General features: G+C 38.8%; 1 protein-coding gene across 2 annotated transcripts in view; it reads right to left on the minus strand.

Annotated features, from left to right (window-relative positions):
- Positions 1–5,443: 5,443 nt before the first annotated feature.
- The window catches only part of LOC109079267 (GTPase IMAP family member 9-like), an 11,675-nt gene continuing 4,867 nt past the window's right edge, over positions 5,444–12,251 (minus strand). The window contains exons 1-3 of one of the 2 annotated variants that reach the window (XM_019094441.2): positions 7,481–7,679; positions 6,104–6,742; positions 5,445–5,983 (exon numbers count right to left, since the gene is read on the minus strand). In XM_019094441.2, coding sequence (XP_018949986.1) covers positions 5,946–5,983; positions 6,104–6,742; positions 7,481–7,508 — 705 coding nt within the window. In that variant the 5' untranslated portion in view covers positions 7,509–7,679 and the 3' untranslated portion in view covers positions 5,445–5,945. Of the gene's footprint in view, positions 5,984–6,103; positions 6,743–7,480; positions 7,680–12,251 lie in introns of those variants that run through there. The other variant, XM_042775793.1, reaches the window with a different exon arrangement.

Consider the following 12,251-nt stretch of genomic DNA (forward strand, 5'->3'; position numbering starts at 1 on the left):
TAAACGCAATGTCTAACGGACAGTGAGAAAGCTTCATCATTGCAGCAGAATGCTTGAATGGTAGTCTAAAATATAGAAAGTTGTAATTTTTATCATTACATGTATGGAAAATGTCCAATGAACTTTTATCACTTCGAGTGACTAATTTTTTTAGAGAAGGACTTAGCAGGTGTGTGTATATATATATATATATATATATATATATATAGGTCAGTGGCCCTTGGCTTGGTTTTGTTAATCAGAATTCAGTTTGAAATGTTAAATTTAAATTGATTTATTTATTAAACTATAATTAAACAGACATGAATTGAATAAATAAACATCTTTAAAAATATGTCTATTAATTTGTCCATTTAAAAAGTGGTTTATTTATATACATTTCTATGTTTGAATTATTAAATCAATAAATTGATTCTTCATTTTATTTCCAGGTGGCATTCTCGGCCCTCCATAAATATTTCCTGTTAGAAACTTATCAAAATAGTAGCATTTAACACCAATAGGCTACGCAGATCTGTAGGTTGGAGAATGAAAAGATTCATAAGAGCACTAGACAAAGTTATTATCTATATACCAATGGATATTAATGAAAACTATAACAGTTATTATCCACCCCTAACCTATAGTAAAATATAAACAAATTTTGATGCAATAAATATGGTATAATTTAACAATATTCATTCCTCCAAAACAGAGAAAACATCTTTTTTAAAAATTATTTGTTTTTCTGTTTTTTTTGTGTTTTTTGTTTTTTATAAGTTGTTAATCACTCATTTAGTGCACTCACTCACTGCATTAGTGGTACAGACCCAGCTGAAAACTAAACCCTGTCATATTCTGAAGTTGAAGTCGAAGGAAATGAAGTGAACCCTTGGCCATATCTATGCTCTATTATGCAGTGTAAGCTGTGCTTACCTAGGGAGACCAAACTAGCAGCTTATAAAATCAAGACATCAACCCTTCACAAGCATGTAGCTAAAGCTATATAAGTTAAATAATTGCATCGTTGCATTGCTGGTTAAAATGAAGCTTTGACATTTTAGCAAGAGGTTTTTTGCACAAAATTAGCCAAAAAGACAGTGATGTGGATGTGTGATGGATATCGCCTGCCACCAGTGCAGAAAGCTTGCTTTAGGAATGTGCATGCAGTTAGTGAGCCATCTTTCACTGTGTGAGTGAGGCCAAGACTTTTTGAAGATTTGCCTGGTGTCAAGAAGGGCAGCAAAGAAGCCACTTCTCCAAAAACATCAGGGACAGATTGATCTTCTGCAGAAAGTATAGTGAATGGACTGCTGAGGACTGGGGTAAAGTCATATTCTCCATGAAGCCCTTTCCGGATTGTTTGGGGCATCTGGAAAAGGTTTGTCCGGGAGAAGAAAAGGTGAGCCGCTACCATCAGTCCTGTGTCATGCCAACAGTAAAGCATCCTTGACACCATTCATGTGGGGTTGCTTTCTTCATCCAAGGGAGTGGCTCACTCACAATTCTGCCCAAAACACAGCCATGAATAAAGAATGGCACCAAACACCTCCAACAGCAACTTCTTCCAACAACCTCCATGTGTTTTCTCTCTCTTACCTTTGTGTTTGTTGGTTCGTGGTCATTTTCACCCCTCTGTCACCGCCTCTTTGTAGCTGGGTGTAGATGTGGGCTGAATATGTGTCCTGTGGTCTCCCTGCCTGGGCTGGTCTTGTGCCCTTCTGTTTAGGTCCTTAGTCCTTGTAGTTCCATGTTCTTGTCTTGCTCCTTAGGTTAGTAATCTGTTTGTTCCTGCTCTTGTTTTTACTTGTAATATTTAGTTTTTCTAGTCCTGATTCTTGGTTTTGTTTGATATTCTTTAAGTTGGAGTTAAATCTGTAAAAAATTTTTTTTTTTTTTTGGTTAGGTATTTTCTTTTTTTTTTGTTTTTTTTTTTTTTCTCTTTTTTTGTTTTTTGTTTTTTTTTTTTGCTTGGTTTTTTTTTAATTTGTGTATTCTGTGAGTTGTTTAGCTGTTACTGCTTACTGTGTTCCTCTGTTGTGGTATTTGTGCACCTTCACTACTCTCTTCTTGTACATCAGCGTCTGTTTTGTCAAACCAATGTAAACTCACTCTGTACTTGGGTCCCTCTCCTTTCCTAGATCCCCCTATTATTACTTAACCAGCCAAAGTCAGGAAACAGCAGATGAGCTTCTACTTGCTCCAGTTTTTTTTTATTTTAGCTAGTGAACTTTTTGCCCTGATTTGTTAATCATGTCTTGTCAGTTTCTGATATCCTTGAGTTAGCTGTGATTGCTGCAGCTATCCCTGATCTAGTCCAGTTCAATTTCTGGAATCAGTCAAGTCAGTTTCCCAAACTCTGCTGGGATTGCTGTAGCCATGCTTTTGCTTCAAGTCTGTTCAAATCATTCCAGAGAGAATTCAATTTATCTAGTCAGCTTCCAGTGTCGGCTCCAGCAGCCCCGCGCGCTGGAGGGCATCATCAAGAACCACTTTTTAAAGCCCCGGAGGGCAGCGCCCGCCAGACCCTGGAGGATGTTAAAGAGTCGCCCTGATTCTAATCCCTGTGGCCCAGGATTATAGTTTTAATAAAACAATAAAATAATTCCCCAGCCACTCTTGGAACCTAGTCTAGAGGTAAGTAAAGTTCGGGTGGGTCTTGTTGTCAGAACCTCAGAGTCTGCAAGTTACAAGGGTATTCTACCAAACCTCCCGGCCTATTTGACTGTTACAGAAGTTGTACCAGAGACTGTTCTAGCCTTTCACATCATGTCATCAGAAGTCAATCCTGTCACCATGCCCATTGAAGTTACTCCTGTCATATCCACAGATGCTGTCTAGTCCCCAGAGATCACTCCTGTCGTGTTCACGGAAGATGTTGTCAAGTCATGCCTTCAGAGGCTGTCCCTACCCATCATGTCTGGGCCATACAAAGTGTTCCTGCCTGTCCTGTCACTCCTATAGAGGTCGTTCCTGCCAGTTGGGTCATGGCCACAGAAGGTGTTCCTACCTGTCAAGTTATGGCCATATAAAATGTTCCTGTTATGTCCTTGGAGGTTGTCCTTGCCAGTTGGGTCATGGCCCTGGATATGTGTTCCTGTTTGTCTTGTTAAGCCCACAAAGGTTGTTCCTGCTAGTCAAGGTACAGTCACTGAGATCATACCAGACCAGCTACCTGCTGCTTCTGATGAGTCCCTCAGAGGATGATCCTGCTAGAGGCTGCGCCCACTGAGATTGCTACCAGGCCAGCTATCTGCTGCTTCTGGACGGAGTCCCCTGGGAGGATATTCCTACTAGTTGTCCAGCCACCTGAAGAGGCTATCCTGTCCGTTTTGTCCCATCCTTGAAGATTGTTCCTGTTTGTCTTGTCCAGCCCATGGGGTTGTTCCTGCTAGAAGTTGCGCTCACTGAGATCATACTGGATCAGCTATCTGCTGCTTCTAACGAGTCCCTCAGAGTGTTCCAGCTAGTCATGTTCCACCTGTGGAGGCTTTCCCTAGTATACTACTTTCCCTGTCATGACCTCTGAAGATCTTCCTGAAGTCTGCTCAAGCACAGTGCTACCGCTTATGGCGCTGACTTTCACCCCACCCATCCCCCCACCCCCACCGCTACCTGCACTTTCTATTCTTGCAACAATGTTTTGGTCGGGGTGGGCCTTGGGAGGCATCCATTGGGAGGGGGGTAGTGTCAGGGTTTTGCACTGTCTCAGTTTTGTGTTTGTTTCTTGTTTGTCGTGTCAGCATATGGCCTTGTTTTCTTGGCCATGTGCTCCCTTAGCTCCTCCTTGTTTCCTTTCTACCTCACCCTCTTGTTAGCCTTGTTAATCTAATTGTGCTCGCCTGTTCCTCATGTGTTTTCCTCCCCATTTATAGTGCTCCTTACCCTTTTGTGTTTGCTGGTTCGTGGTCATTTTCACCCCCCCCGTCACCGTCTTTGTAGCTGTCTGTAGATGTGGCTGAATATGTGTCCGTGTCTCCCTGCCTGGTTGGTCTTGTGCCCTTGTTTAGTCTAGTCCTTGTAGTTCCATGTTCTTGTCTTGCTCCTTAGGTTAGTAATCTATTTGTTCTTGCTTTTGTTTTTATTAGTTCATTGGTTTATATTTTTCTCTAGTCCTGATTCTGGTTTGTGTTTTTCTCTTAAGCTTGGTTAAATCTGGTATTTTCTTAGAGTTCCTGACCTGTTTCCGTGTGTCTTTTACTGGGGTTTATTAACTGCCTGGCACTTGGTCATGCAGAGTTCGCACGTCACCATTGTCTGCTTTCTGCTCTGTATTGCCTTGTGTGGTCTTCTACCACGAGTATGGTCTTGCAGCCCTTCTGTTGCCAATGCCTTCTGTGAGTTGCGCTCCTGCTAGCTGTTCCACATGGCCTTCCCTAGCGCTGTTCTGTTGTGGTGTTTGTGCACTTCACTACCCCTTTGTATCAGTCTGACATCTCAATTAAACCATTGTTAACTCACCTTCTGCAGCTAAGTGCCCTCCCTTTCCCAGATCCCTGACAGTTTAGTTCCTGAATGAATCAACTGTTTAAATGATTCAGTTCAATGCAACATTGACTCACTTATTAACAGTGACTTTGCTGGTACGGCTTTATACATGCATTTTAATTTCACATTTAAAGTATCTTTTAATTTATTTATTAGCATAAATTTCTGATTTTTTCAAATGAGTATTCAACATTTTATATCTTTGTATATCAAAACATTATTCGTAATGCATTTGTTAGCTGGAGTTAAATGCATTCTTGTCCTGCACTAAACAAAGTGTGTATAACACATCCCAAATGCCACTGCCTATGGATGCCTTCTGCGTTTCTATTAGCATTGAAAGTCATGAGCCTGTTACGATACTAAGGCGCCTGACGTAACAGCCCCGCTAAATAACCTTATTCTAAATAACTGGATTCCTTACCACTAAAACAACTAGTATGAGATTTAAAGCCTAGTCTCAGGGGGTGTCAATGTCTCAGTTCCCTGGAGGGACGAAGCCCCTGCAGAGTTTAGTTCTAACCCCTGCTCACAGCTTAGGCATATCATGTATGGTCGTTTCAAATAAGCCCTAAATGATCAGATTAGCTGGATCAGGTGTGTTTAATTAGGGTTATATCTAAACTGTGCAGGACTGGGCCCTCTCCAGGGAAACTGAGTTTGACACCCCCTTGGCCTGTCCCATTTTTTGCCTCCCTCCCACTGTTAAAATGTAACTAAGTAATTTTTTTTACTCTGAGTAAATTTTTTAAATGAGCTGCTTTTTACTTTTACTTGAGTAGATTTTTTTTAGACTGATACTTTTTTACTTGTACTTAAGTAAAATGTCACGTTACTTTATTTATGTTTATTTTGTTTTTTTTTTTGCTATTCCAAGAGCCTCTATGGGCCCCTGGGGATGGAAGGGCATTAAGACATATGAGTATCTATTATATATGAGAATTTCTATTATTTTTTTAGACTTAGTAAAAGAATAAGATGAAGAGAAATAGGCACAGTTTAATGGAATGTAAGGAAGCAGCATGCAGCATTATATAAAAAGCTGTATCTTCAATAGCAAGCTATATTAATATGTAATTATTGTAAATATGATTACATGCTGCTGGTATTGTTGTAAGCAGTTTAAAGGCCTCTTCACACTTGTTGTGATATATGTATATCCCTTTCTGAATTCACTGTCAGTCTCTGCGCCAGTCAGTGAACGCAGATTTAAATTGAGCAGCTGCTGATATTTAACTTTTTCTATTAACACCACCCACAGGATAAACTGCATTGAACCCAAAATTGATGTCTTAGTCAAGAATACAACCGCTTATAATCATCAAGTGAAAGTGCCACTTAAGAGTCATCACATTATCTCCTTAGCAATGGATGCAGTATTAAAACATGTTTCTGCTGATGATGGTGTTTCCAGTAGCTGATCACTGATCCAGTTTTTCCCAGCACAACCAGTCTGATCTGGTCTTTCCTCTTAGGACTCACAAATCTGGATCTGCTGCTGGAGACTCTCCTGAAACTAGAAAGATCAAATCTCTAATAAAATGGTCTCTGTAGATTTTCTTGGGATCAGTGTGAAATGCTAGTGACTTCCATATGTTTGTATTATTAAAGTCATTTAAACAACAAAACAACTTACAATTGACAAGATTGGCCTTGCTGTTACTCCTCTTTAATTGTTTCATGATAAAGTTCCCTCCGTTCTCCAGCATCTTCCCTTCAATCTTCTGCAGTAGTCCTTGTATCTGATCGTCTGATTTAATTCTGTTATTGAAACAGTGAAACTTTCTCCCACATTCAGTCATCAGTCGCTGGAGGTCTGCTTGATCGTGTTGTGTCAGAGGTTCAGCAATGGTCTGATCCGATTCACACTGATATGTGAACAGAATCATGATGTATTTCTGAATTTCAGGACCAAATAAACACTTAACACAATCCAGGATCTCCTGCTCATTTTGCAGAGGTTCCTCCAGAGGAACGGTGAGCAGAACTGAACTGAGACCTGCTGAACATCCAGAGACCAGCTGCTCCTTCATCATCCCCTGCTGCTCTTCATTCAGATCTGGATCCAGTAGATCTGGACAATCAATCACAGCGACCTGCTTCCCGCCGATCTGAGTTACTTCCTCATGAATTTCAGCTTCATAATTTAAACCTACTTTAAACCTCTTTTCTCCCAGTATTGTGTTTCCAGATGAGCTTTTCCCAGAACCCTTTCTGCCGATCAGAAGAATCCGGATCACTGGATCATCTGCTCTGGAGCTGCTCTCTGACATCTCTGAGAGAAAAAAAGAAAAAAAAATGGAATTTGACATCAGGTCATGCAGCCCAAGAGCAAGACGAGAACAATTTTGTCTGTTTCACAAACAAACTAATATTTCTTTGCTAAGTGTTTAAATAAGTCTTAGTTGGGGACTCTGAACTGTATTTTACCTGACACCAACTGTGGAACAAGCACATATTATAACACAGAAATCTATATGGAGTTTAATTTTACATTTACATCTTGTTGCATTTGCATCAATTTCACAAAAAAAATAAATAAATTAATAAATACAAGGGTTGTGAAATGTGAGTTTTCTGTGGCAGCTCTTTATTGTTCTCACACTTATATTAAGTAATACAAATACAGTAGATTATATGAGTTAGAGTTATATAGTTACATGAATTAATCTGTTTTTTAATGATGAACTTTAAATTTAACTACACACACAAAAACTGTAAATTACTATACTTCATGTCAACATCAAGTCTGTTTCATTCTTTTAGCTTTATTGATGAAATTAGACTATTACCATTAATTTACTTTTCCTTCAGTCAGGCAGAGAAATGTAAATAGATTGATTTTTCGTCTAGATCATAAAATTCTTAGATTCCTGATGTTTTTTCAGAAACCTTTCAAAGTTTTTTTTTTAAGAAACAGATAGAAAGCATGACATCTCAGACCATTTCAAAATAAAATCAGTTTAGCAACAACACAATACAATCGTTGAGTATGTGTGAAAATATTTCATACCTGTACCTGATGTAGATCCCTCTGCCATTTTTATTGACTCCAAAGAAACAGATACAGTATAAAACTTTAACAAATAATACCCCTGATTTAAACATGTCAAGAAATCACGGGAGTTTTTCAGGTTGTCTTTCACTTTTGGTTTTCGGTAAGATGCTCCTCCTCCCTGCAGTTCCTCTTGTGACCTGTAGAGGGGGTGTTTGAATTCACCCACAACAGATTCAGACACAACAACATCTACATCAAGACTTCAGTGTCACAGACTGAAAGTAAAACTATGCGCCTCACTCCCTGCATAGACAACTGTGTAGCAACTCATAATGTAGTATAATAAGTAGTACATTATTATTGTAATAAAATGATCATAATGAAACAATTTTCTCAAAATATAATAAAATCTTGAGCTCATAATGTAATAATTATTACATTATGAGAAATGTGTAACATTATAAACTGACCAAAAATATTGTAATATTGTCATAATTATATAATTATAATAAAGTATAAGCAGCCCATTATAAAGGACATTTAAAATATTTTGCTGTTATTTAGCCAATGTGTATGTGTATGTATATATATATATATATATATATATATATAGAGAGAGAGAGAGAGAGAGAGAGAGAGAGAGAGAGAGAGAGAGACATAAGTGTATTCAGTGTACAGGTCCTTCTCAAAAAATTAGCATATTGTGAAAAAGTTCATTATTTTCCATAATGTAATGATAAAAATTAAACTTTAATATATTTTAGATTAATTGCACACCAACTGAAATATTTCAGGTCTTTTATTGTTTTAATACTGATGATTTGGCATACAGCTCATGAAAACCCAAAATTCCTATCTCAAAAAAATTAGCATATCATGAAAAGGTTCTCTAAACGAGCTATTAACCTAATCATCTGAATCAACTAATTAACTCTAAACACCTGCAAAAGATTCCTGAGGCTTTTAAAAACTCCCAGCCTGGTTCATTACTCAAAACCGCAATCATGGGTAAGACTGCGACCTGACTGCTGTCCAGAAGGCCATCATTGACACCCTCAAGCGAGAGGGTAAGACACAGAAAGAAATTTCTGAACGAATAGGCTGTTCCCAGAGTGCTGTATCAAGGCACCTCAGTGGGAAGTCTGTGGGAAGGAAAAAGTGTGGCAAAAAACGCTGCACAACGAGAAGAGGTGACCGAACCCTGAGGAAGATTGTGGAGAATGACCGATTCCAGACCTTGGGGGACCTGCGGAAGCAGTGGACTGAGTCTGGAGTAGAAACATCCAGAGTCACCGTGCACAGGCGTGTGCTTTTGAACCAGAAACAGCGGCAGAAGCGCCTGACCTGGGCTACAGAGAAGCAGCACTGGACTGTTGCTCAGTGGTCCAAAGTACTTTTTCGGATGAAAGCAAATTTTGCATGTCATTCGGAAATCAAGGTGCCAGAGTCTGGAGGAAGACTGGGGAGAAGGAAATGCCAAAATGCCTGAAGTCCAGTGTCAAGTACCCACAGTCAGTGATGGTCTGGGGTGCCATGTCAGCTGCTGGTGTTGGTCCACTGTGTTTTATCAAGGGCAGGGTCAATGCAGCTAGCTATCAGGAGATTTTGGAGCACTTCATGCTTCCATCTGCTGAAAAGCTTTATGGAGATGAAGATTTCGTTTTTCAGCACGACCTGGCACCTGCTCACAGTGCCAAAACCACTGGTAAATGGTTTACTGACCATGGTATTACTGTGCTCAATTGGCCTGCCAACTCTCCTGAGCTGAACCCCATAGAGAATCTGTGGGATATTGTGAAGAGAAAGTTGAGAGATGCTAGACCCAACACTCTGGATGAGCTTAAGGCCGCTATCGAAGCATCCTGGGCCTCCATAACACCTCAGCAGTGCCACAGGCTGATTGCCTCCATGCCACGCCGCATTGAAGCAGTCATTTCTGCAAAAGGATTCCCGACCAAGTATTGAATGCATAACTGAACATAATTATTTGAAGGTTGACTTTTTTTGTATTAAAAACACTTTTCTTTTATTGGTCGGATGAAATATGCTAATTTTTTGAGATAGGAATTTTGGGGTTTTCATGAGCTGTATGCCAAAATCATCGGTATTAAAACAATAAAAGACCTGAAATATTTCAGTTGGTGTGCAATGAATCTAAAATATATGAAAGTTTAATTTTTATCATTACATTATGGAAAATAATGAACTTTTTCACAATATGCTAATTTTTTTAGAAGGACCTGTATATAAGTCATTCATGTTGAGCCTACATTATTTTTTTTTATTTTTTTTTTAATATAATAACTTTTACTTATGGCAAAAATATATATTTTTAGTGTATTTCCTAAAAAGATTCAAAAAACGCGCCCGGTGTCTAGTCAGTCCCGTGACGTCAGCGCGTCCAATCACAGCTGAGCTGAGATCACAGAGTCACGAAAAACAACAGGTAAGCATTTCAAGCTTCTTTATTACTATTTAAAGAGCTTTTAAACGTTTATGATTTATTGTCGTATCTTATTGTTTGAAGATTAACCAGCTCAGCAACGCTGATGAATTAGTTAGCAAATAGGAACTAGCACGACACGACATCAAAGTTATCAACGGCAAGTGTTAAATATACAGTGTTTTACACCACAGTTTGTGAGTGAGAAAATAATAAATATTATTTGTGCTTTTCTCAGTCTGAAAGCACAAATGACGTGATATTAAGCTGTCTAATAAACGCAGACTTGCTCATTGCATGATTTTGATATTCTTGTAAAGATTACAAGTTATTGGTATGATTGCCCGTAGCGGCTGAAGTAAGTAGGATAAACAAAAAAATAAACAAAGTAAGTCTGTGTTGGCGCGGGTTTCGAACACGTTTTCTTTAGAGGCTGCTGACGTCTAATTACATGAATGTAACAACGTTGTTTCCACTTATTTTCTCCTAGCATTACTTTGGAAACGTGACTTGATTTGAATGAAGTGTAAACGTATAAGATTATGCTTATAAAGATTCTGCTTGTGCTGTAGCGTGATTAACATATGATAATTAATAGACTGCTGACTTTTCCATTTGTTGACATGATATTCAGGGGATGCTAAATACACATATTGTATTGGGCGTCCTTCTTGGAGATAATCACCATGTTTAGAATGAAAACCATCATATTTAAAAAAACATGACATTAATAATGTTTAAGCGCCGCGCAAGGCTTCACATGGATGTTTATATATCTATAGCGCGTGGGTTACCGCGCGTCAGGTTAGGGCGGGTTAGCGGTAAAGAAATCTGTAACTTTATTTGAGGGGCGTGTTGTTGGGGCGGGTCATTAAAAACAAAACAACAACAACAAAAAACATATTGTAGTGTTGGCCGATATGGTAATTTTTCAAATCAGATCAGATCGACGATACACAATCATGCATGGGTGAAGCAAGAGAGAGACTTTTTGTTCTTGTCATAGCATAACTATTTGGTGTTTTAAACCGCGCAGGTGCCCGAGAGAGAGGAATAAATCATAATCAAATAATCACCAATAATCAAAAAAATACTTTCAAACATACTGATAAACTAACGTTAAATATAAAAAATACTGTGTATTTAAAAACAGCTAGTTCATATATAGTCGGACGCAACTGTCATATCGCGCGTCCTGTGACTAATTTACCGCGATCTGCGCACGAAAGTTATCAGTCTACATGTTCTGCAAAATCAGTCAACGGTGAAAATCAAATAGTATATTTCATTTGAAGTCCAACAATTTAACACTAATATTGGACATAAACAAAACACGTTAAATATAAAGTATTCAAAGTGGGTAAGTTCCTTATATTTGATGATGGTAGTGTTGGATTGAACTGATGCATCGGTCTTACAGCGCTCGGACCACGCCTCATGACGAGCTCGACGCACCGCCACAGAAACAAGGATGAGATGCATTCTAACATAAATGTGGCATTAAACTCAGTGAGGGCTCGTTTAAAATATTACACATATATAGGGCGTTCAGATTACTTGTTAAAGTGCAATGAAAAACCTTATATCTGCAGACGATGTACGACGTCTGTTTGTGGATAGAGACTCCACCGGCTACATCCATGTGTGTGTGTGTGAGAGAGAAATGCGGTGCTGAAGTGAAATAGCTGGGCAGTTTGATAGCTGAATCATAATAGGCTGCCTCATAACCCGCAGGTCAGGTTAGGGCGGGTATGGAAATGTTACTTTATTTGCGGGGATGGCTGGGGCGGGCCAAATAATTTCATAAAAAGCGGGACCCAGTGGTTGGAAAAAACCCCTGACCCGCGCATCAGCATTTTCACAAGGCAAAATAGAGTTAGTGAAGGGGAGATGTAAAAGACTGGACATCGCGTTGGTTTCATATGGATTACTTTTTATTACTTCCATTATTTGTTGTCGATAAGACTTGCTTAGTTTAAAAGTAGACATGTCAAGATTTCTATAGAAATATCTCTCATATCTCTTTGTAGAGTATTTGTTAAGTTTCAGTTCATTTTAATAACGTTATTTCTAAATGAAGATCACGCAGACAAAGGCTGCAGACGAAAGCGCTTGCTCTGTTTTGTTTCTTTATTTTGCATAAATGCCCAAGTTTTTCTTATTATGTCTGTATACAAATAAAAGTAGACCCTTTACAGATTCTATTGATGTATTGCTCTTACCTGTACGATCAAAACTGAAAGTGTTATTTAAGTTCTTTTCGGCGATATGCCACAAAACGCCTACACTCTAAAAATGGCTGGGTTAAAAATAACCCAATTGGCAACCCAGCGCTGGGTAAAT

This window comes from Cyprinus carpio, chromosome A18, assembly GCF_018340385.1.
Source record: "Cyprinus carpio isolate SPL01 chromosome A18, ASM1834038v1, whole genome shotgun sequence".
NCBI lineage: Eukaryota > Metazoa > Chordata > Actinopteri > Cypriniformes > Cyprinidae > Cyprinus > Cyprinus carpio.